General features: G+C 42.8%; 1 protein-coding gene across 2 annotated transcripts; it reads left to right on the top strand.

Annotated features, from left to right (window-relative positions):
• The first annotated feature begins 261 nt into the window (after positions 1 to 261).
• On the top strand, positions 262 to 25,052 carry EVA1C (eva-1 homolog C). Of its 2 annotated transcripts, none has more exons than XM_009817073.2 (7): positions 262 to 458; positions 3,850 to 3,973; positions 7,011 to 7,163; positions 17,762 to 17,905; positions 22,354 to 22,425; positions 23,189 to 23,278; positions 24,600 to 25,052. In XM_009817073.2, the coding sequence occupies exons 1-7, from the start codon at positions 387 to 389 to the stop codon at positions 24,986 to 24,988; spliced, it is 1,044 nt and encodes a 347-aa protein (XP_009815375.2). In that variant the 5' UTR covers positions 262 to 386; the 3' UTR covers positions 24,989 to 25,052. The 2 variants fall into 2 exon arrangements, with proteins under 2 accessions (XP_009815375.2, XP_059678823.1); XM_059822840.1 differs by having other exon boundaries at positions 22,354 to 22,433; positions 23,188 to 23,278.
• Positions 25,053 to 25,926: the final 874 nt, after the last annotated feature.

The following is a 25,926-nucleotide window of genomic DNA, read 5'->3' as shown; positions in this document are numbered from 1 at the left end:
TCCAACTTCTGCAAACACGCCCTGGGATTGTTTATAACCACAACTGGGCAACGGCCTGAGCCCATTTGTTGTCTGTTTTCCAGACCTGAGCGTTACAAGCATGTAAAGGTTGACCCATTCACAGAACCATGTGGTGTGGCAGCGGGCCATAGGTATAACCTTGACTACAGTGCCCTTTCCAGAGACTGATTGTGGTTTTCTTATTATCTAATGAGCTTGTCATTTCCTGTACTAGTTGTAACAGAGCTGAATATTTTCTAGGTTACCTAACCAAACTTCTGCAAAATCATACTGCCTATGCCTGCGATGGGGAACATTTGAGTCTGCACTGTCCTCGGCATTCAACAATAAGTGTTCAGTCAGCATTTTACGGGCAAGACTACCACATGTGTAGTACTCAGGAGCCTGAAACCAGGATGACAGAACCCATAAACTGTGTGGCACCCACCTCTTTGCAGGTATCGCGTGTTGTAAAGGTTCTTAATGCACACAATGTTTTTGAAGGTTTCCGTGCGGTGAGCTATGCTGTGTGAAAAAGGCAAGTGTTCACAACGTTGAATGAAATGACATCGTGTCTGTGTCAGTTTACCATGAAAAGTACTGCAACTGAAAGAATTTGTCTGGCCAGCAGGATATTACCACAGGATTGTGAAAACTTTGTAGTTTTGATAAGACTTGGAACTCTCAAAGTTCCCTAATATAATTAATTCTCTTCTAATCAAGGGCTGGTCAATATTGAGCAGATCAGTCTTAATCCATCACACAGGCCCTGCTTGCCCCCGGGAGAGGATACAAACATTTGACAGACCTGGGTCAAAAATCCACTGAATAAGATGGTATTCTGGTTGGTGTTTGGCTTGTTCCATGCCTATCTTCACTCACTTAAAAGGCACCATGACAGTTAAACAGCAGATCCTAAGCAGATATTCTGCAGATACCTGCATTTTCCATGAATACATGATTTGTATCAGTAATATCCTATGGTTTGTTTGCTGGGCCTGCTTCAGTCTAGCTTAAAATGATTTATATGTCATAGATTATTACTTTCTGCTGTGGAGACTTTTGTAACAAGGCTTAGAAGGTCTGACTTACACTGCTGTCAAAGGCTTGTTTCATCATAGTGAAAATGCCCAGTGTTAGGCCAAATTCAGTAAATCATGGCAAAAATGAGTAGTCAGTGGAATCTGAACATGTTCTATTGGTGAAGCTGTTGTAAATGCTCTACAGAAGCTTTGATGAAGCTTGCAACATCTGTGCTTGCAGCTGACACATTGCTTCTTGACAACAGGGAACATCATTTCCCACCACCAGTGAGTTGAAGAGTTGTACCGAGTGGTTTGGCAGTAATATCCTCTCTCCAGAAACAATATTAGGGCAGTTTTAGAACTGTGGCTTGCCCATGCTGTACTGCAACTTCTAAAGACATTCCAGACATGACCTATGGGCCATGTGAAAGTACAGCTTTCCACCAAAAACAGTAGGCCAGATGCATCCTTGATGTCATTTTACTGACTACAGTGAAGTGACACCAGTGAATATTTTGAGCTTGTGAGTCCCTTTGTGAGGTCTCCGTGGGCAGTTTTTTCCCTTGAATATAGTAAACACAGCATGGGATAACTGTTGTATAAACTATCATCATCATTCAGGCACTGTCACTGATCAAAGGCATGAAAGCATTTTGATGAGGCCACAAATATGAGAGAGACAAATTCTTTGCATCTCAGGGAGTTCTGGTTCTGTCAAGGAGAAAAGACACATCCTGTAAACTGATTTCTTAGAGAAGAACACCAGTGATCTCATCCCTCCTCTCCTTCCCTTTGGAACTGCATCTGCAGTCTGCATAATTGGGCGCAATGCTACCCTGCATCAGGAGGAAGCATAACGGGTTTTTTTCACAGTGACCTCCTGTTAAAAGGATCACTGCAAATTTAGATCTATCTTGAGATACTAACAGCCCAGTGTGATCTCATTATGAGTATCGTTTGCTTTTGTGGTTACGTGTTTTTGCACAGCAACATGATTGAAAACGTAACTGCTGTTTGCATTAAGTAGGAGAATATACAAACATGCACAGGAGATAATTCAGCTCAGGTGCAAACAGAAGGTGACTCAGCAGGGTACAGCTATCTTCACTTGCTAAAGATGTAACTCTATTTCACTGGCCTGTTCCAGAACAATCCCAATTGAGGAGTTATTTGTTTGACTTCCAACTCTGTAAAGGAAGAATTGACTGATAAAATTAAGTCTGCTGTGCTTTTCCTTCCCTTTTAAACTCTTTAGAGTGCACTTAATGCTCAAAAAGTGTTGGATGCAAGTCGTCTTCTTCTACCAACGGGAACAAAAAGGCAAGAGTGTTACAGGATCGCTGCAGTGTGCTGCCAATGTGTATCATTTCTGCTTGGGAGGGATGGCTTCCAGGGTTGACAGGAGAGATTCAGCCACTGCCAACTCTCTCAGCCTGGAAACAAGAGTGCAGCTTGTGCTATCACAGTGGTAAATTTCTGATGAGGCTTTTTGGTATGACTGAGACCCCTTCTGATGAGAAACAAGGCAAAAATTCCCATAGGTTTTATGGGAGTACCTAAAGCTATCACAGAATGGTATCTTACAGTTACTGCTGTTAAGAGTAGGGTGACCCAGAGACAGCGCCATCCTTTTCACAGTCTGCTGTGATTTTAAACATGAAGAATCCTGGGCACAACACCACAGACTATCCAAAAATAGTGTATAGAAAGCCCTCTCTAAACTGGGCTTTGAAGGTGAATAAAAATTTTGTAAGTACACTGCTGCATTTAAACTGGTTTTTTTAGGTGCTTTGGCTTGTGACTGTGTTAAAAACTAGACTCAGACTCATCTTGGGCAATGTCTTCATATTTTCTATAGCTCTGAAACACTCTACATTCTACAGCTCTGAAACCACTGATGAAGTGGGAACGCTAATGTGACCCTTTGTGTATAATGCTGCTGACCTTTGTATTGTCCTCTGTTGCCGCTTTCAGTGAAGCAGCACAGTAAGGACCATGGTATATTGCCGGGCCAAAAAATCTGGGGTAGATATGGCCTTAAAACAGCATTTAAAAAAAAAAAAAGACAAGCAGGCTTAGGATAGACAAGCACATCTGTGCTGTCCGATCAAACCAATTCTGAAATTTGTTCAAGTGGCAAGTCAAGTAAATATCTGATAATGTGTGTAACTGCAAGCAAGAAGTAAGTGCCCCTTAAGGGAGGAGGTCCTACATATGGCTTAAAGCTATGGTTGTGCTTAAGTGTCACTAAGCACATCAAGTCATTAGTTAGAACCCTTTCAAGTGAAGATACTACAGAGCATGATCAGGTAAACTTAAGTAGATCAAGATGAAATGGTTAAAAAGACATCTTTTTGAGTTACCATACTTTACCTGGACAATCACACTCCCATAAATGCTATCAGGAGGTGTGTGAGGGCCTCGGGCACGTCAGTGAAGAGGCTGGGGACTGAGCATGTTCCCAGTTGCTCTGGGCTCTGCAGGGAGTCCCAAGCACCACTGAGGCTGTGGTGGCACACAGAGAGATCCGGCCGACAGGCTGGGGGCAGAGGGAAAAGTGGCAAACAACAGCAAATTTGTAACATCCTAAGTTGCCATGGGCATCGCTGTGATAAATGTGTTCCCATAAACTTGGCCATGACTCAAAGTCCAGTAGAGATGTGGCTTAAATCCAGTGATACCGATGTTTCTTATGTGTTTATAGCCAAAAAGGTGTGAAGGAATGATTTCTCTCCTGCATAGAACAAAGTACAACTAAGTGTTCTCATTGCTGTAAAGCTTCATACCTTGTTTTCAAGCCTATCCTTTTTGCCCGTTGTTCTAGAAAGTACTGGATGAATGCCAAAACCTGAGATCCTGCCAACTCCTTGTCAATAGTCGGGTTTTTGGACCTGATCTGTGTCCAGGGACCACTAAATTCCTCCTTGTATCCTTTAAATGCAAACCTAGTAAGTAATCCACATCAGGCAAATGTGTTTTTGTGTGTGTTTTGTTGTTTGTTTTTGTTAAAATACCACTGCACAAGGCTTTGCATAAATCCATCTGAAGTTTTGAGACTCTTTGATTAATAGCAAATTGTTTTTTTCTGCTTTACCTTAGCTCTGCATTGTGTTTACAGCTTCAGTGTGCTTGCTGCCAATTTAATGACCAGTGAAGTTTGGCACAGTCAGATGTCAGACATCAGACTAGAAAGGAAAAATGTTTTGGAAGTTATTTTTAAAGAGATGGCAATGATAATGTCATATTAGAAAGATAGAACTGAAAGCAAAAACAGATGCTTGGGCTAAGGAGCCAAATGATGAAGAAGATATCATAATAAGGAATATGCAAAAACACTTAACGAGGTAGGACCAAAGCTTTCAAAGATCCTCTGTTACTGTCTCACATTTATAGAATAATGGCTGGAGGATATGCATGTGTGGCTAACTTTAGTACAGAATTTCATTGTAGAACCACCTGTATTCTATGCAGGTAATTGATGTTGATATGTAAAGGGACAAATCCTGCCACAAAGAGAATGCACTTTTTGTAAACAAGAGAAAAGTGTAACAAAGATTAAGATAATCATCACGAGGTTTCATTTATTGGTGTTTTTTAATTGTTTTTCTTGTTGCTATTGTATATGAGAACAAGCCTCAGTAGCCTGGGGGCTCAGCTTTTTTTGGCAGCTGATCCCCAGCGTGGGTGAAATGGGTCCCAAAGAAAATATTTGAATGATGATTTATGGGTAGGTTCACCAGTCAACTCAGAAATACCATCCCACAACTAAAGGAGAAAGCACAAAAGAGATTTTCTTTAATCAGAGCATTAGGATAGACATCATTGGTGGAACAGGAACAGGGATGGCAAGCAAACTGAAGGGCCAATTTATGCAGAGTATGGAAGTCAGAGCAGAGATACAGGAATGGAGTAGGCAGGTGTTACCTTTGGCAAAGCACTGACACAAGAACTCCCAGGGAGATTTACTGGGCCAATCATCAGGGGGAAAAAAAAGTCTGAAATTTCATATTTTTATGATCTGTTTTATTATCTTATAAAGGTTTTTTTACATATTACAATTACTGCATTAATAGTAGATGGATTTGAATATCATAGCTGTGTCTGTGTCATTCAAAATCTCTTTTTACTAATCAAAAGTGGATTGGGATCCTGTTTGTTACTTTTATAAGCTGCTTAATACTTTTCCCACTGGAAATGAGCTACTTCGAATATATAATATTCTCTGTAATCTGGATTTTACAAAAGCTAGTGAAAAGTGTATTTAACAGCAAGTGCTGCCTTCAGAATTGAGGAATAGGTCCGTTCCAGTGCAAATAACATCATTTCATGTGACAGGAAATTTACAGTTGTAGGTAAGATACCAATATTGTTAGGGTTGTCTGTGGAAAACATCCTTACTCAGGAAATCACTGGAGTATACCCTTAAGTATATTTTACAATCTCCTTGCCTTCAAGTGGGCACTTAAGCAATTGCCTGAATCCCTTAGTTTTTCCTCTATTTAGAAATATTGTATTTTCCTGTTGCTGTATCTCTGCAGAGGTCTCTGTTGTATTCTTACCTTTGTCTTATACCACTTGCGGGTTTGTTTCTGTTGTCTGTACTTCCATAGCCTCTCCAGCAACCACGGAGCGCAGCTGTATAGACACAGAGCCCCGCTTTAGGCTGTCAGCCCTCAGGTCAGAGCCTCTTTTCTTGGCATGATCCATATGGGTGTATAGTATGGCAGGTGCTTCTGCAGAAGTAACAATCTGCAGCAGGTCAAGTATTTTTTAAAATCACTCTTTTTAGACTTAAACTTGTGACTGCTGTTGAGCTCGAATGGAAGAAACTGGACTATTACCAAGAACATTAACCCAGTTTTTTATCTGTTCTATTCTAAATGAAACAATAATGTTTTCTTTATTGAATAGATAGGAGGTTTTTCTCTTTCCAGTTCCCCTAGTACCAACACCCACACTCCACTCACAGGGATACCACTCAGTAACAATAAGGTTTCCCTTTTCTCCTGCTCAGCTCAGGAACCTCCTTTTCCTGTTTTCCCATTTTTGAAGGACAAAAAAATGGAGCAGAATAAACTCTTCTCCCTGGCCTTATCTGCAGTAAAAAGGTTTGCCACCATACCTAGACCAGGAAGACTTGAGCAGTAAAATCCTGCAAGCAGAGCGGCTGCTTAGGCCAGCAAGAAACCTCCTTGGCCAGGAGGTTTATCCCTAGGAGGGATAAACCATACTGTCTGGAAGACAATCTCAGTGGCTTCCCCACCTCTGTGCTGAAAACGCTGCCAGCGTGCCTTTGCCAGCTGAGAAAGGGAGGGGGTGTATTTTTCTCAGGCTCCTGATTCACATGGCTTTGTCAGAAAAAACTTTCAAATGAGCCCTTGCTGGATAGTCACGCCCAGGGAAACCCACTGACCTTGGGGGAGCCATGCAAATATAGCTGAGAGCACTGTCTGGCTCAGGATATGTAGCCTGTCCCTATGCCTTTGTGCCTCCCATTCTTAGGCGCTCGCTCAGTGCTGTATCTGGTGGCACTGGGTGATGCCAGCCATCCCCATGATTGATGAGTGGTCGGAGGCTGTCAGCACTCAGGCGGGCATCTGACGTAGGTGTAGAATGCACCATTGTCCCAGGGAGAGACAAAAGGAAAGGATGAGGCTTCTCCTACTGAGCAGTGGTGGAAAGCAAGCCAAGAAGTCAGGCGGGAAGGGGGGAGGCTGTTCCACTGGGAGGGGAGATTGGCAAAACTTAACTTTTTAATTCCTTTCAAAAAGGAGCTGGAGGCTTTGGATAGTCATATGGGAGAAATTCAGCTGGAGGAAACACTCCACTTTGCTATTGGCTTTGTCTCTGGTTGTAATAGTGCCACATATCACTCACAACAGAACTTGCAGAAAAGCTGTTTTCTGTCGTGCTGCTATTTGCTATTAACAGTCCAGCTGATTAAATTGCGTCATGCTACCATATTGTTATTTGCTTCTATTTTAGCTGAATACAAAACCAAATCAGCATGTGAAAACCAGGAACTGAAACTCCACTGTCAGGAGTCCAAGTTCCTTATCATCTACTCTGCCACCTATGGCAGATGGGCACGTGAGGAGAACGTCTGCTCGACAGAAGTGGAGCGCATCCCCCCCTTTGGTATGTTTTTACATTGTTGATAGACCTTCTCCAAACGGGTGCACAGAAACAGGGAGAAAACTTCAAGTGCAAGAGCAATGGCATTTTGGCACCAGTAGTTGAAACATGAGAGAGATTATTTCTGAAACTCAAACAAATTGCCCAGTACGAGGGAGAAACACAGAGTAAGAAATGCAGCAAAGTAATAAACTTTCATATAGTTAATCAGTCCTTAGTATGATTAACATCAAAAACTCTAGTTCTGTTGGCTGTCTTGAACTTAGGTGATGTATACTAAATATGAGCTGTTTTCCTCTCTTCTTCCTCCAACTTCTGACAATGATTAGGCAACCTGAGTGTCGTGACACCTTGTCTTACTGTTACCTTCTTCTTTGACCTCTGTTTCTGCCAGCTCTTCCTTGCCCTAAATGCAGACTGGAAGGATGGGGTCCATAGGTCAGGGTCCATTGCTTTAGATGCTGTTTTATAACCAGACTCCAAGACTGTGGTAGTATACTGGAAAATTAAGTGTGCCTGGGACTTCTCTCTGGCACCAAGTCCAGCAGACAGGAATGTCCTATGTATGTAGTACTAAACTCTTACCCTCCAAAGCAGGATGACTGCATGCAGACTGCTTCTTGGGGCTGCTCCCTGACCTGTGCTAGCTCCTCAGCTGTGATGGGGAATTGTTGACAGGATGCTGTTGGCCCAGGCCAGGTGGGTGCAGGGACCATACTTATCAGAACAGAGCACTGCATTGCAGTGCCAGAAACAGGCCCTCTCACTGCTTATTTACTAGTGCAGGTGCATCCTGATAGATATATTAATATATAATGTTAATGTCACTATATTAGTAATTAATATATAAACAATATGCTAGTGTTGCTATAATATTAATATTACTTTGGTCAGACTGTGAACACTTTGAGACACAGACCGTTCCCTTTTGAATAGGTAAAAGAACCCAAAACATCATAAGTAGTTTTATGGTCTACATCAATAACCAGTCATTGACTTCACTGTGTAGTCTCAGCTGGTGTATCATTAATGACTTATGACTCACTTTTTATTGCTAAATATCTAAATTTATAGTAGCATGTGTTTGTGAGGGTGATTGATGCTTGTATGAATAGTATGTTCAGTGGTTGACACTGAAGGTATGAAAGTAAATTTTCATGCCATGGAGAAGGCCAGCACAAGATATGTGTGTTGTTCACATCCCTTAATACCACGCAGGGAAGGACTTACATGACTGATGCCAGTCCTGTGCAAAGGCTGAACTTTACTCCTAGGAAACATGCTACAAGTGAACTCTACGAGAAGCATCTGTGAACATCAAGAAGAGATCAATAACTAGTCTTAAAAGCCATTTGTCTGCAAGCCAATGTTTCTGTTTAGTTGTATAGATATTATTAAAAATGTATTGGCTGAAAATTGTAATCTGTTCTTAGACAAGAATCTATTTAAAATGGCCAGGTCTGTGTTTCACACTGGCTATCTTTTGTGGTCCTTCACACAGACTTTAGCTCTGCCAATCTGTTCTGTGGAAGAAACATTTTAGCAGGTTTCTGACAGACCCATACATCCTTCATGATGGTAATGCTAATGTATGACGCAAAGCAGAGCAGGGGTACCTCAGTTGATCAAGAAAGGCTGCTATCGTACTTGTTTCTTGCACTTAATTCACCTCTGGAAATCACTCACTTGCCTCTAATGTCAGCACTTACAGTTCACAGATCAGAATACTGCAAACCCGTCTTACTGGATAAAGTTTCCCAATATGAATAGAGAAAGAATTTGCAATAGCAACAAACTCTCTGCTGTGGCCCCCTGCATACAAGCACTTCTTGAGCCACACCCTGGCTGTTGCTGGTTTTGTGTTCTATAAAGCAACCTAAAACTGTGGTAGTAGGAGAGAGCATAAAACCTGAGACAAACACAAGGTAGATCTATAGAAGGTAGATCCTTGTATAGATTTCCCATTACTTAATGAAAGTGCTTGGCCTTTTCCTGCATGGTACCAGTAACCCACTGCAGTGAGTATAACTTTCAAAAGCACCTATGTGGCTTGGGAGTACACATTCAGTTATCACAAAAGACTGAGCACTTAGAAGCCAAATCCAATTGACTCCAGATCTATCCATCTTGAGCTTAAATCTTATTTATGTGATTATTTAAGCACATACAGATGTGAGTGGGTGCATGATTAGACTTTTTTAATGTCCGTGTACCTTTATCTCAGGGAAAGCAATGGTAATTTGAATGTCAATGTGATTTTAACGATTTGAGACAATTTAGAAAACTTATTTCAGCTGCTCTTCATTCCTGAATCAGAGCCCACATACTTGTATATGTTTGCACCAAAAACTAAATCTGCTCCAACACACATCCATTGTTGTTTCTACCCACGTTTATGCATCATATCAGCCTAAAGGCAGTGCTTGACCCTTTCCATTTCTTTCAGTGCATCCCAGGGAAACTGTGAGGTGTATTTTTTTAGTACTATGCAGTACATCTGCAGGTCCTAATGATAAGTATTGGAAGTCTCTGTTGAGCTCAAGAGTTTTGCAGCTGTCCATACTTGATACGGTCCTTCTAGGAGTACTGGATATTAAATTAATTAGATACTTCTCTAGCTTTTGGTGACCTCATATTACATGTAATATAGCTGATAAGCAATTAATGACAAACGGCAGCTTTGGACTGAAGACAGATGCATTCTGAACAACCGCTTTTCTCTGAACAGTCTATCAAATCAGCTGACAGATTTTCGGAGCTTTGCTTCGAAGGGAACACAGGAAAACATGGAATTTCTTTAGCGTAAAGGCTCTTCTCCATATAGGAAATAGAGTATATAAATCCATCTCTGGTATTGGTGATACCTGTGTGGCCTCGGAGCACTTGTAGGATCCTGAGCCTCAGCTCAACATTTAGCATGACAGCCTCCTCTTGGCACTAGTTTTCCGAGGCAGTTTAATAATGTAAATTGGGTGCCATTTTCAATACAGAGGAGGAAGAAGAGCAATGGTATCATGGTGTCATCCCTGCTAGATAAAGCCTTCGCAGTGGAGTTGTCCTCTGGTCTGGTTAAGTCTTGCTTACCCTAGGCAATGGAACAGCTTTAGCACAAGACAAAGCCAACTGAAAAGCCCACACAGAATGGGTTATGGGAAGGATACATTCAAGTCCCTGTTCTGATTCAGACAAAGAGAAGATTTGAATCTGGGTAAAGATTTGGACTACTGAGTACAAGAAACTCTCTAATGTGTACTATAGCTGATAAGACAACACTAGTTCAATCCCAAGACTGATACCTAGTTATGTGTGTAACTTGCACCTTTCATTTCAAAATGTCTCTTGCTTTTCTTAAAAATGACCAGAAACAAAAAGTTGTGCTTAGGACAACTCATCTTGCTCAATGCAGTTTGGGGGAGAGGGAGGATTTGTCAAAGAATGTGAAATTTCCATGTAAGATCACTATAAAACATTTTTCCTGGTTTTTATCACTTTCACCATCAAACTGAAATATGGTATTTTTACATGTCTCTGGTCTTGCTCTCTAACTTGTCATCAGGGCCATTCATTCCTATGAGTGGTCACCATTGCCCCTTCAAAGAACAGTGCATAAAATCTTGTCTCCAGGCATTTTAGGATATTTTGCCTTCAGGAAAAGTTTCTTCTGCAAAGTAAACTCCTACCATAAGTAGCAGAGTTCATTGAAGCACAGGGAATTATTTCCATTATAAGATCTCTGGATCAGTGCAGGAAAATAAAAAACTCCAAGCAGTGTCCTGCTTCTGCAGCTGTTCAAATGACTGGCACTGTTAAGACGGTACAGAATTTACAGAAAGTAACTTCCCTGTTTTACTAGGATTATCAAAAACTTCACAAGAAAACTAAAACTTTTTTGGGTGCAGTTTTGGAGCAGATGGTTCTGCTTAGAGGAATCTGTTGTGCCCAGCACCAAAGCAGGAAACCGTAGCAGTTTGTTCCTGTGTGACTTGTTGCCTTTTCTGGCATACTAGCTCTTTTATATTCATACTAACATGCTCATGAGGAAAGAGAAAGTTTATTGGCCAAAATAAGTTAAAGAGTTGTGCCAGAGCAGGTTACCTTAGAGACTACAAGGAAGATTCAGGTCAACAAACACTTCTCAAATCATAAATTACTCTTGTTAATACATGAAAGTACTTGAAAGAAGGCTTGGTAGTGGGTCGCCTCTAGCTGCAACTTGCAAGCTAGAACACTAAAATGTCCTTCCCCGAAATTTCACCTGGATGTGCATTGGCTGGTCAGATGTGCATTCCCTCAGGCACTAATGACCAGCAGAGCCCTGAATTGCATATCTTCATTGCTGGAAGGTAAGGTCCTTTCCAGCACAGCCCTCTCTTTTACCTGTTCCTACTTTTGGGAGGTTGAGGGGGGAGATGGAGAATTCAGGCACTCTCATCACAGCTTGGCACCATGGCATGATGTACCCTGGGGCTGGGTTTTGTCCTAATCCCCTCTTCCCAGTGAAATGGCATTCGGCTAAGAAGAAGGGGTGTTAGCAAGGATTTCCAAAATCCTGTAGGTTCCTTCCAGCCCAACAAGGCGTCATAATTTCGTTATATAACAGTATTTTGTGATACTGTGATTGCTTTTATTTCTTTTCCTTTTCTTTCCTTTTCTTTTCTTTTCTTTTCTCTTTTCTTTTCTTTTCTTTTCTTTTCTTTTCTTTTCTTTTCTTTTCTTTTCTTTTCTTTTCTTTTCTTTTCTTTTCTTTTCTTTTCTTTTCTTTTCTTTTCTTTTCTTTTCTTTTCTTTCTTTTCTTTTCTGTATCAGTATTGTAGTCAGTTCAAAGGGCCTACATCTCTTATTTACTAACAGAGATTGAAAAGCTTTTGGTTTCTTTCTCTTACTAAGAGATGTATACTCATCCTAGTGTGAGCCAGTCCTTTGTATAAGTCTCTTGAGAGCAGATGTTAATGAAGTAAAGGTACAAACAGCTATAGGAAAATCTGGAAATGCTTACACACTGAAGTTATTAGGTTCATGCTTACTATAGACTTCTAGGTGCCATAAAACACAAACCATGTAAGTTGGCCAAAATTTAGGAGATGCTGGATATTGAAGTACAGGCACTTCAAGGAGCGCTTAGTCAATTAACAGAAACACTGAGCCCAGTCCTCTGCTGGAGGAAGAAGCAAGAGCTTGTAGCTCAGAGCTGCTACAGAGAAGGTGACTAAGTCCTTTCTAGACTGCAAGTTTTCACTGATTCAAGGCCTGGGTATGCCCTTCCATTCTTGAGCATCATCTGCTTAGCGTATGTTTACTAGCTAACTATGGGGCTGATCTCAAACACAAGCCATGTGGGGTAGTCATGCAAGTGGCAGGCTCCTGAATGGAAGAAACCTGAGGCTGCAGAACAGTTGTTTTAGTAACGTAGCATAGGACCTCTTACGGGGACATGGTGAAAGAGCAAATGTGCTCCAGCTGTGAAGGCAGAAGGATGGTGTGAGCAGGGTAGATGCAGAGGCAGTGTTCTGTAGCAGGACCAGGGCTCAGGGACGTGGGGTAGGTTGACCTCTCCCTTTGCAGCTTCTGCCACTAGTGCCTTGCCACTTTGGGTGTGGGAGACAACAGTCAACTGAATTTTATGGGTGCAAAAGTAAGGATAAATTGTTCAATTTGGCTTCCACCACAAAAATCTTTAAGTCCACTCTCTCTGTCTGCAGACATCAAGTATGAAAAGTTCCTTGTCTGTGTCAGCCTGAGCAAACTGGGAAGCTTAGTAGGTGTTTTGGGCCCCAAAAGGTGCCCGCAGTGCACCCCTTGGCCCCAACAAATCTTGTCAAGACAAAGCTCCCCAAAAAGAAAAGGTGTTGAAAGCAGTGCAGGATGAGAAGCAATAGTTTGAAGGGAAGAAGAGAGCAGCCACCGTTTTTAGATCCAGTTAACTTTCTACTGAGATGAACAGGGAAGGTTCACATTTGGTTGAGCAGCTGTTTGAAGTTGCTTGAAGCACACTCAGATGCACATCACTTCATCCATTCATGTTTTCTTTACTAGCAATTCAGGGGTTTTCTTGTGTATAGTTTTTTCTAGCTTAGATTTTTTAACTGTTTGGAAAAGTACACTTGGCACTCGAGTCTAAAATAAGCCAAGGAGCTCCTGCCTGTGTACATGCAGACCCAAATGGTGCAAAACAGCAACAAGCGTTTGAGCAGAGGGAGTCTGGTTCCTGCTGCTGCCAGGGAGTGGGGAGCTCCAGTTGTCTCTTGCCCTTGGTGTTTGTGCTGGCAAATGGATCCTCCACTCTGTGCGTATGCACGTACAAGAAGGAGAGAAAGACCAGGTAGGGGTTTTTGTGCAAAATACTTACAGGCTGAATTCTGAACTCAGAGCTGCTTGTAAATAAAAGGAAGCAATGGGCTAATCTCATGCAGGCTACAAGGGCCTCACAACAGGCACTGCAGTGAGAGCGAGAGAGAGGGTGCAGCTTTTCAGAAAGCCTTGGCGCTGTATTCACTTCTAAGGAATGGCCTGTGCTGGCAGTAAGTAGTATTTTTAGTGTATCATACTACCTTGTTTACTAACAATACTTGGACCTGGAGTATAAAGGTATCAGCAGCACTTTTCATAAGTGCTGCTGATCATATTGTGTGTTTTTGCTAGAATCAGCGGTTCAAATGGCCGTTTTCTGATGCATAGGCAGGACCCTGTGTGCCATGCTCTTGCATAAATTAACATATTATTATGGTAACTTTCTTTAGGAGTCTGCAGCCTTAGCTTGCTCCGAACTCCATAGTTTCCCCTTGTCAGTTCTTATTCCCAGAGCTGATATTTGGGCTCCACAAAGCACAAGCCATCCCGATTTGGTAGTGTGAAATCTTTGCTTTCAGTTGATTTTAAAAGCAAGCTCCTTATTCTTTTGCGGGTAGGCACAGCCCAGAAAGCATAAAGCAGCATAAGCCAGCAGTTTGGGATGAAAGCAAGAAGCAGCTGGGGTCCAGTATTGGAGTGACAAATTGTGGAGGGATTTCTTTTTTGGGTCCTCTGGTCCTTCACCAGCATGTTACTTTTTATGTCATGCAGATCTACATTTGAAACACATCCCCTACCTACTATGTCTTGAGGCTCGCCCTGTGCACAGTGATGTGGGAGAAGACAGCAATTAGTAACGTTTGGAGAGGGTGTGACAGGATGCTGTTGCCAGAGCTTGGCACAAGACGCTCAGGCCAGCTCTGGCTGCTCCATCACCTGCAGGTCTTGTGTGGTGGGGTGGAAAGAAAGGGAGGGAAAGCTCCTCCTGTCTGAATTGAGAGAAGCTTTGAGAAACGAGAAGACAAATTGCTTCTCATTAAAGCGTGCATGATTTATGGCATGTCATTTGCATGCCAAAACTTTCCTAAACAAAGCTAATTAGGGAGCTGAAAGAGCCTTTCCTCCAGAAACAAGGCTTTCTACTCTAACTGTTAAATAGATGCAGTCAGATTTGCTAGTTTATTACTGAATTAAGAACCTCTTCTTGACACCCGTATCTCCATGCCATCCATGTAAATGTCTGTTTCAAAAGATCCACCAGCAGTCTTGGTGTGTAGCAGGCAACTTTGGAAGAAAGGCGTGAAGAATGGAGTGTTTTCCCAGCCACACATTGCTGCCTTTTCCACCATTGCTGGTGGATGCCACCAGCTTTCTAGCATGCTGGGAATGTGCCTTTCAAGAGGCAGCTTATTTTAAACATATGGTACCAATTTAGCAAGCCCCGTAAACGTGTGTAGCTCAAATGTTACTTAGATATTCAGAAAGAAGACACATTGCATATTTATGTTCATCTCCTGATTTGCAATTTCTTTGGGACTATTCAGTGGGACTATCCACTCATTTACTCAGCACTGACTGAATCCTCTCCTCATTCAGACACTGCAGTAAGGTATTTGACCAGAAGGAGGATAAGTTATTCCTAGCGTGAGTTCTGTGTTGCTGCAGGTGGATTGCTATTAGACCCCAAGCAAGTTTGGTTAAAACTAGCTTGAACGTCCCTTCAGCACACACGGATTCCTCTGACTTTGGTGCAGATACACTTCTGTAACGTCTGCTTGTGGGAGATTGAACAAAGATACAGCCGTTGAAAAAGTGGCCTTTGGTACTGAGTACACAGAATTCCTCCCAGCTGAACTCATTGCTCAGCTGGCATCATAGCTGCCGGGAGAGCCAGTGGGGAGATAGCAAGGACACACATAAACCAGAGAGAAAAAAATTGAACATTTGTCGACTGAATCACTAAAAGCCAAAATCTTGTTAGACCACAAGAAGCTGCTAGAGGGTTTTTTGTTATAGGTCTTTCCAGTCAACTTCTGTTCTGTCCTGCAAAAGCAAGCCAGCCTTGGTTTGTATTTACTCACCTGTGACACCAGGCAAGCCATGGGAAGTTCTCCAAAAACTGGCCTGCCAAGAGCCTGCAGGCATATGACAACTGGCTCCTCAGGTAGAAGAGCCAAATCCAACATGAATATAGACGATAAGGAGCTATTAACTCCCACAGAAGCATGAGCAAACATCTACCAAAGGCAAAATGAAACATGTACGCACTGTATCACTAAATTTGTAGAAAACCATCAGCACAACAGCCTCCTGTTTTTTAAGAGACTGTGAGTAGCTCCCAGGGCAGGAAATTTTGTAGAAAACATAATTCGGTTTGCCAGATTGCTGTTGTGCTCCCAATCCATTCTTTTATGAATCATCTGATAATTCCTTCTGATATTCTTCAGTTGTTTCCGTACTTGCCAAAATAAGCTACTTGGCTGCCCAAAATGTCCACCCAAATATATCCTTACTCATCTAAAATTGCCAGGGAAGGAGACTAAAACAGACGAGTTACTTAATCAGAACTATCCAATGTTTTAGTTCAGCCTTCCCTGCCTGCCCAGCAGCCTGCTGGGACACATGGGTCTCTGAAAAGACAAACAAAGAGTTGCTCTCCTAAAAATCCATGTCCAAAGGTAACCCACGAGCCCTTTGCCAAACAAACAAATCAGCCCAGTGTCTCCCACTGGCTCCTCTCAAGTATATGACTGACTTAGTGCTGGTGTCAGGGGATTAACTCTAAAAATCACAAATCTGCCCCATTTTCACATATTAAAGTTGAGTCGTCTTTGTCAAAAACTCCAGTCTCAAACCTCCCCTTTCTTTCCAAACAAGACTGATTTGGGGAAACTTTGGAGTGTCTTTGCAAGCACTATTTCTCCTTCCTTTGAAGAGGCACAAATGAGCTTCAGTAGTTGGAAGGAGACAAGGTGCCATCCTTATCTGAATTTTGTTACAGGAAGAAGGACTGGTTTAATGCTCAGAGAAATATGTTTTCAGACCTCTAGAGTGTCCCTACCTTAGAAGACTAGAGTGAGAAATATCTGTCCTCCACAGAAAGTCACGAAATGCGTGAGGTAATGCTGACTGGAAGCACACAGCTTCAGAAAAGTATTACTTACTCCAGACTTGTTATTTCTGCATATTTTCTGTTTAGAAACCAAAACTAAGGAGTGTTTTTGCTTTGTGGCTTGGAGTTTAGTACATGTGGATATTGTGAATTTAATCACATCTAGAGACATTCTTTTTTTAAAGCAGATTTTTTAAAGTTTGTCTGACACATACACTTTCCCATTCAAATAATTTCTGCTTCAGTGTAAAATCCTACTAATCAAGTCTCATTATTTTATAAAATGTGGTAGAAGGCATAAGGCTTTAATAAAGAAATCCCAACTCCAAACGTAGATGTTAGCAAGGCAGGTTTTCACACACGGCACATGCTTCTTGCTCAGTCCACAGGGAGAGCTTCAGCAATCTGGACTCTCTTCATCTGCACAAAGTCAGGGGTAGCTTTGAAAATGATGTGGATTACCTCATGTAATTAGGGCAAGAAGGCAGTGCAGCATAGATGCCATTGGGGTTGGTTTATGCACGCAAACTTGGCTTGTCCTGGCAGCCTTACTAGAACAGCCTGGAATTTGGTATGGGAGGAAGAAGCCAAATGTTTCCCTGGTTAAATATTGAGCCCGTTTTGACCTTTTTGCACAGCAGAATGGCTCCTACCAGCAACTGGCATAATAAATCAAAAGCTACCTTTAATACACCGAACTTCACTGTAGTCCTAGCTGTTGTGACACACAAAAATTGATCTCACCTGACTTGAACTGAAATTAGGCATTCCATCAAATCATCTCAATAACCCAGGGACCAAGAGAAAGACCTGCAGACAGCATTGCATCTCCCTTTATTTGCACACTCATCTTGAGATGGAATAGATGGAGAGCTATTTGAGTGGGCTTATTTTTGGCAAGTGATCATGAGGGGAACATAAAGATCTTATACTGGGCACCTCATTTGGAGGTTGACATGAATCTTACTGCAACCAGCGCATTCACCTGGAAGTCAGCATGAGGTAGTTAGCTTGCTGCAAGTTCACATTCTCCTTGCAGCTGACTTCCTTGCATTGACAAATCTTAATACCTAATTCTGAAATCCTGCATAGGCAAACATGAGCCTGAAATCAATAGCAGATTTGTATCTCTAGTCATGCATGTAGCAGCTATCATTTCTGATACAGTGTTGTATATTTATGGTATGTGTTTTTCTTTCAGATTGTTTGTCTTATACGGCGCTAGAAGTTTTATCAAAAAGGTGTTACGGGAAACAGAGATGCAAAATCATTGTCACTAGCCAGGATTTTGGAAGTCCATGCTTACCTGGAGTGACAAAATACCTTAACGTCAGCTATGCATGTGGTAAGAGCAAATGCATGATCATTTTAAAGCCGTCATTCTGCTTGCAAAGCAAACCAGTGCTAAATGGTGCACATGTATGGAGACACACAGACACACACACACACACACACACATGCACACAGGCTTCCTAAATCTTCCCTTCCTTTTAACATAGGAAGTTTGTGACAGAGCTGTACAAGAACAACGAAATGTGTGAACAATCCCATGGGCAGAGCTGCACCTAATGTAAACTCAGGCATTAAGGGTTTTTTCCTATAAAATGTAATTGACAATAAAGTAGAAAGTATGTGGTTTAGTATTTTGAGAAATACTATCAAAATAAGAGTCTGTTCTACAGAATTCACCTGCAACAGAGCTAGGAAAAATAACCTGGTGTTGCCTGCCGTCGGTGCAGGTAAAGCAGTCCAGCATAATTGAAGCACTGTGTACAAGCCCAGTCCTGAAATTTGATTCACATGAGCACACCTACAGCCTTCAGCCTTGCAGAGGGATTTCCTTTCTCATGGGCAAAGTCTCACTAAAAGTGAAGGTTATACATCCCTTGCAGGACTGAAGCCTGCCTTCAGTTCATTCCTCAGACAAGTGGGAACAGTTTTCCATATTCTTTACCATAGACTAATATATTTACATCAGGGGAAAGCAGAATTCCCTACAATTCTTCTCAAAAGCAAAAGCTGTGGGACAGCAAAGTGTAATGTCAATAACGGTGAGAGAAAAGTGGTTGCAGTACTTTAATGTGGTGCCTTAGTTTGGTATTGCACATTTTTAGGAATGGCTGTGCATTTCTTAAGCCTCAAACAGATTTCCTCAGGCTCTGCTTTCTGTTGCTGGCTAGCTGTGGGGTGGAAGGGTGAGGGTCAGCGTGATTGTCTCTGACATGCCTCTGCTTCAACCAGAGGATACGTAGAAGTTTTTTCACCACGTTACCACCCTGCTTACTGTGCACTGCTTGGAAAGTTGCCAGCCCTGCTCCTTTCTGGTTCTTTCTGGTCTATAGGGAGTCACAGCAGTAGCTCCACAGGGACATATCATAGAGTCCTTTTGCTGCATCTCTAGCAAGTAGTGGTCAAAGGGCACAGGTTATCTGAGATGTGCTTTTGGGAACAGCAGTGTAGGATTGATTACCAGATCACCGTGTACCTGAAGATCAGAGGAAAATGAGCCCTGGCTGCTTCCTTGCTGGCATGAGAGATTTTCTTTTTCAGTCTCCCTGTGAGTTAGTCATCAGGTGAGAGGCACTGCAGAAATTCAGCTTTATATTTTTGAAGAGATCTGGAGATCTGCCTTTGCACTAATATGTTGTATTATTGTGCAGTTGCCTTCATGTTGTAGTAACTTTATGAATGAGCTAATGGAATTCTCTTTAATTAGAGTAAGAATAATTATAACAGATCATTCTTTCTTGCACATCTGTGTACTAGAAAACCAGCCTGTGTTTGTTTGCAGTGAGGTTATGCGTTCTGTTATTTAGTGAACTAGTTTTGCAAAAACACGTGGGTAATAAATAGCGTTCTTGTGTGTTGCTGGCACATTTTGAAGACTTTTTCTTCTGCCAAATCCTACTGAGCCGTGCAATCTGAAGCGTTAGCCAATGATTTGCAGGTCTAACTATTTTACAGATCATCTAGTGAATATGGGAGGAGTTTGGGCATATTCCAGAATGACATTATACATTCTTTCCCCTCACTAGAAGATCCCTGCTAACCTGATGCTTCCCAAGGTAAGGTAAATAGGCCTCCCCCTGAAGCGACAGGAGCACAACAGATCAGACCATGTTCTCTGAGGGCTGTGCCACACTCGAAAGTATTTCTGTCATGGTCAGGAATGTGAAAAAAATAATACTCCCCACCTCAGTGGTCAGCAACCAGTTAGTGCTAGTGTGTCTGGCTACATTTTTATTTTTGCAGTTAATTCCTGCTAGTAAGAACTTAGCAGGAGCCAGGAGGTGTGGGTTTCTCGCAGTCTCAGTGCCCCAGTGACCTGCTCAGCATCATCTCATGTCTGCACGAGGTGACCCCTGGCTCTTGCTGAGGCTGGACTTCAGGATCCTCTCTCAGGAAAGACAGCTCACGATGCCCGGTGTTGTATCTGCACTCCCTGCATGCTATTCAAAATCCATCATCTGTGGGCTGCCTTTGGCATCTTGCGGTAGGTGACTAACAACTCCAGCCCTACTTGACAAAGTAGTGCTGGCACAAGTTGTAGTATGGATGTGATTATCTTGATAAAAATTCCTCATGATAGTACCAGTTATTCTGTTCAGCAACCTGATGCAGCCTATCCTAGTTAAAGTCCTCATGTCTGAAATGAAGCCATAATGAAAATTAACAATGCAAGCAGTCAGGAGCTTTTTTTGTCCATGCCATTTTGAATTAGGCATCCCCCTACAACAAATATTTGAATGGCATATTAAATAGCCGTTCAAACCCAATGGGAAGACATGGGGAAAGGATTCAGATCTGTAGCAAGCAAAGCCCTGGGAAGTTCCACCTGGCAGGGGAGCAGGAGGAACATCAGCACAGGTGAAGGAGCCCCTGCCTGGGCACGAGGCCATGCGACAGGAGCTTCAGGTCACACAATGGCGCTGGGGACGGTGCGTCCTCCCAGGATGTTGTTCATAACACATGCACATTGTTCATAACAGCCAGGCCTGCAAATTCAGAGTGCAGTCTGAAAACAAACCAGCCTGCTGTCTGCCTCATGCACCAACAAAAATACTCTGCCGCTGGAAAACAGTTCAGAATTAAGATGAGGTACAAGCCAAAATAGAAATGAGCTCATTCTCCACTATCTCTGTGGGCCTTCTATTGCAAACAGGAGCTGAGTCCCAAAAAAATTCCTCTGTCAGGAAAGGAAACAGCTATGACTTTGAGCCCACACACAAAGAAAAGTTCTGCTCAGAAAGAAGCACTATTTTTAGTTGTTTTTCAAACGAAAGCTATGCTAAGCCCCAAACCTCAGTCTCCTCTGTTCCATTTAACTTTCCTTAACACTATTTGTTGGGAAATGTTTCTATGATGTGGGATAGAGGTGAGCTTCATACTTGAAATTTCTTCCTTTTTTCCCCCCCTTCACATCAGTCTGAAAATCAATCAATATGCCTTCACGTAGTACAGGGAACAGGTGCCAAGGTCTGGGTATCTGAAGGGCCCATTCATCTAACACAGAATATGTGAACTCTCAGTGTCTGCATGATGCACCTGCTTTTAGCTTTTTTAATTATTTTAAGAGTGTGAAAACTTATCAAGGGAAAAAATGAATGAAATGAGAAGGATGCAGCCCACTCCCATCCAGCGCCTCTCTTCCTGTCCTGAACACCTTCCTCCTTGGCGACCATTTGTCTCATGGCTGTGCAGAGGATGTCACACAAGACTTTAAACATTGCTCTGAGAATTACAGTGTATTATCTTCATCAAAAAACAGTATCTAGACACAGTTCAGCATCTGACTGTAGCCCAGTTGCTGGCCAATTTTGTCTCCTCTCCACCGGTTGGCACACCCCTTGTGGGGTAGAAAAAAAAGGGGGCAGAAAACAAGGGGGCAGGTCCCTTCACTGTATGCAGCTGCACTGATATTCCTGGAGCTCCACACAGGCACAGGGCTCGGTGTGTGAATACAGTCACAGGTCCAGAGCTGCCCTTACTAACCTCCAGCAAGAGACAGCAGCATTCATTATCTGTCCCCTTTGGTGTTTTGCTGATCTTTAGGTGAAAATTATTGGTGCTCTACCTGTGCATCCCATCCCTCAGGCTCGCTCTGCCTGCCGCATTTGCTCTTTTCTCCCTTCCCTGCCCACCCCACCTTCCTTTCAGTCTTCTTCCCAATTACTTTATTCCCTTTCCCACCTCCTTTTCCTCCCCCCCAGTGCTAACCCTGTGAGCAGCGTGCTCTTTGCCACCATCGCATGCCACAGCATCCCGGTGCCGTGCCGCCTGGTGCACCAGATCTGTGGGTGGTGGTGGAGGGAGGAGGACATATCACAGAGCCCAGCCCTTCTCCTGGGGCTCCCACGTACACAGGGCCCTGCATTTGCCAGCTGTCGAGGTTAAAGTATTACTAGGTTAGTAAAAGTCAAGGCAACGCAGTGGCAGCAGCCCCGGCCAGGGGATAAGCAGCACAGCTCTGCCTGGGGCTGCACCACGCACCACCTCTGCAAACGCTCCTGTCCTCCGGGTGTGAGGGAGCATCTCTGGGCCACCGAGAAAGCTGAGGCTGGCTGCAGCGCCCGGGCCAGGCTTGCACACCGGCAGGGCTGGCACTTGCCCGTGCTGGCTCCGGATGCAGCTGCCCACTCCGATCTCTGAGCGATGGAGCCACCTGCTCTGATCCATTCAATACCACCATCAGAAACCCAATTAATAAACCCGGCCTTAGCAGTGGGATTGGTAATTAACTGAGGATCTGGTTCCTAATACTAACAGTACCCAATTTGTCTTCCGTCTTTTCAGTTCCTAGATTTATCCTCACAGCTGTCAACCCTGTGGTCACTGACAGCAAGTCTTCCGTCAAACAGAATGATGGTACGTACCATCAAAAAAATACGGTCTGCTGCTCTCCTTTGTCTTTGATTGAAATAGGACGTTTTCCCACTGCAGAGCTTGGTCTGAGGGAGGTGGGACAAGGTAATGGAAACCCTGCTGAAATAGCTGCTCTTGATGGGCTGGGAGCAGGACAGGACCCACGCGAGCACGGTCCTGCTGTCACAGCACCGCTGCAAAATGAGTGACCCATCCAGACCTACCCATAACCAGCATGCGATCTTCTAACTTTGACTGAACCATGGGAGGAGTAAAACTGAAACTGCAGTTGTTTCAGGGTGAAGAGTCTTTTAAGAGTTATGCCAACACGTGCTCTTCTTAAAGGCAAATCATATTAATGATGTGGCTAATGCATATTTGCCGTCATCAATAATGGGAGTATACTGCAGTGATTGGGCTGGGAAGTCCATTTGAGAGCTGTGAAGCTTAATGGAAAAAAATTATTTCAGAAAGCTTAATGGGAATAGGCAAGGGGTTTCACTTGGTAATAGATTCTTTTGAATAATTTTGCCATTTTCTAGATATTCAGTATTTTCAGTACTTTGTTATTTGTACTTTATTTCAATACTTTTTTTATTTATCAAACATTGTTTGGTCTAATGTTCTGCAAGTTTCCTACAGCACAGCACTGGCCTGCCTGTGTTTTAGACAGACTTGTTGATTCAAAAGTTACTGGGTGAGTATCAGCTTAGCAGCTTCATCATCTGTGATATGATTGAATTTGCTATCCCTCCCTGTGTTACAGGTGTCGACCTTGATCCAAAGGAATCAAGACTTCCAAAGGAAGATGGAATTATCGTTAGCAACTCCTTGGCTACATTTGCATACATTAGAGGTAGGAAAATGAGGCTGAGATTGTTTGGTTCATTAGATTGTGGCATTTTGGGAAGAGGGAAGATCACCTCAGAAGGTCACAACTGGTAATCCCACGTTTATAGTAACAGTGTTATTACAATATAATCACAGTCTTGTGGATGGGACAATTGCAGCGTAATTTGTATTTATAGAATATTTTCCATCTTGAAGGATCCAAACTTTTTAGAGGCTGCAGCCAAGATTTTTTTAATTAGTATTTTCAATGGGGACTGTCAGTTGTTCAGTATTTTGGAAAACCTGGTCCTGATCTGGGAGCAGCGCTGGAGACATCCATTTTTGGAAATGTTAGTTTGCATACATGTAAGGATCATTGAGGGGCATTAAAAAAAAACAAACCACCAAACGCAGCCATCTCTGGTATGGGGCATGGCAGGTTTTGTGACTTAGCAACACTAAGGCAAATTTTGTTTAGTCAAATAAATTCGTGATCACCAGATCTCTAACACCACAGGAGAAGACACAAATTTTGGAAGTGAGCACAGGCTGATGTTGAGAAGCAATTCTGGAGCTAAGATTGCTGCTCTTCTAGAAAATGGTAGGAACCATGCAGCTGTCAAGTGTCATCCCACAGCCTTTACAAGGGCTTCCCCCGCCATCACGAAGGGCGGACACAGCCTGCCGGAACGGCGAGACAGACCATCCCTGCCTATGGCACCTGGCTGCCCCCAGCAGCTCTTCCCAAACCCCCAGACCCCACCACCCTTGAGGCCTCCGAGCAACACCCCAAGCAGCCAGGGTTGGATTTTACAACCCATCGAGAAGGGCCGTTTCCACATCTGTCTCACTTGTTGCTATACTGAGAAGTGATCTCAGACTATGTCAAGAAAGAAAAATGCTCTCTACCCATCCTGGCCTGGAGATGCTGCCGTGGCTCCAGGGACCCCAGAGTTGTTCTTCCCATGCCCCCTTTTCATGAGGGTAAGGCCCGTTTTGGCAGGATGGCTGGAAAAAAAAAAGGGTATGCTTCTGGTAGCTGGTTGAGAATGCTAGTAGCTGCTAATAAAAAGATGGGATAATACTGTTATTTTATAATGTTATTAAGAGGCTGGGATTTTTGCACAGTAATTTGAAGAGGCAGAGACGGCAGTGTTCAGACTGCAAATGCAGGGTGGTTTTGGTGCATGACTGAAAAAGCCTCCCCTCACCCCCTGTTCCCCCAAGCGCACCCCAGTATTATGGCTGCATAATGTGGGGCGCTTCGGAAACGGCAGCTGACTTTTTTTGTAGCTAGGCTTTGGCAGAGTTTGTGAAGTGTTTAAGCACTGGCTTTCTGATTTCAGATCACCCTGAAAGAGCTGCTCTCCTGTTTGTGTCTGGCGTTTGTGTGGGATTAATCTTCACGCTGTGTGCTTTGGTGATCCGTGTGTCGTGCTCAAATGACTTCCAGAAATTGCACAGAAAGAAGAATCACTTAGTGCCAGAAAGTGACAGAGCATACGAGAACAGTGAAAATGAGGAGGAGGAGGAAGATTCCTCCGATTCGGATGTCCAGGATGAGATAGCGGGACTTTACAGACCTTCTTACTCAGGTTATAATTCAACAGAGGCGGCGGAACTGGCTGAAAGGATAGAGCGCAGGGAGCAGATCATACAAGAAATTTGGATGAACAGTGGTTTGGATATGACACCTCCTAGAAATATGAATACATTTTATATTAATGAACAATAAATAGCTTATTTTGGATGATGCCCTAGCCCTTTTTTTTAAAAAAAGAAATGTACCTTCTGTGAAGGAACATTTGTACCAGTGCCTATAATTATTTGTAAAATAAGAAGAAATATATGCAATAAAAGGAGAGTTTCCAACCCTTGACTGTCTATAAAGCATTCTGTGAAAAATACGTTCACAAGCTTTCATAGTTTTAAGTTATGTTATGTTATGGATTCCTTTTCACTGTAATTTGGGATCAGTTGCCATATGAAGGTTAAGGAATATTAAAAAAGGACAAAAATATTTAAGCAGCATAACATGGATAAACACCTGCATTAGGACGTGGCGCTTGTAACCAGTTCGTGTGTTGCAGCTCATTAATTACATGAGAACGTGCTCTATTGATGAGAAATAGGAGTATTATTAATAGCATGAGCAGGACAAAGCAAAATTAAACACAGGTTCTTGAAGCTTTTCTGCTGCTTCATTAACCCAACCTTACCCTAATAAATCCCGTTCCTCCAGTAATGGTGATCCTGATTACAAGGGGGTTAAGTTCTGCTCGCTTGAGTCCAGCTGATGCAATTACTTAGAAGAGAGATGTGAAAGAAGGGTCCGTCTCTGGGCTCGGAGGTCTGGAAACTAAGCTGCAAAGAAGTGCCTGGTATTTCAGTGAAAATTTTCAGGCTTTGAGAATTAGTTTCCTTAGCAGCAGTCCACTTGATGGTAATGTAACAGCACCTGAAATCAGGCACGCTTCAGTGTGCAGAGGTTTCACAATACCTCTCGGAGTCTACAGCTTCTTTTTTAAAGCACATAGCCACCAGGTAAGGCTAGCCCTAGGAAGAAAAGCACTGCTGAAGCATGGACATAAGGGCAAAAATCAATCTGCATTCAAGACCTTCGGTACCCTGTTGTTAAGGAAGAGGTCACCATTCAACCATCAGAAGATACCT

This window comes from Gavia stellata, chromosome 1 (assembly GCF_030936135.1).
Source record: "Gavia stellata isolate bGavSte3 chromosome 1, bGavSte3.hap2, whole genome shotgun sequence".
Lineage (NCBI taxonomy): Eukaryota > Metazoa > Chordata > Aves > Gaviiformes > Gaviidae > Gavia > Gavia stellata.
This window is presented reverse-complemented; position numbering and strand designations above follow the sequence as displayed.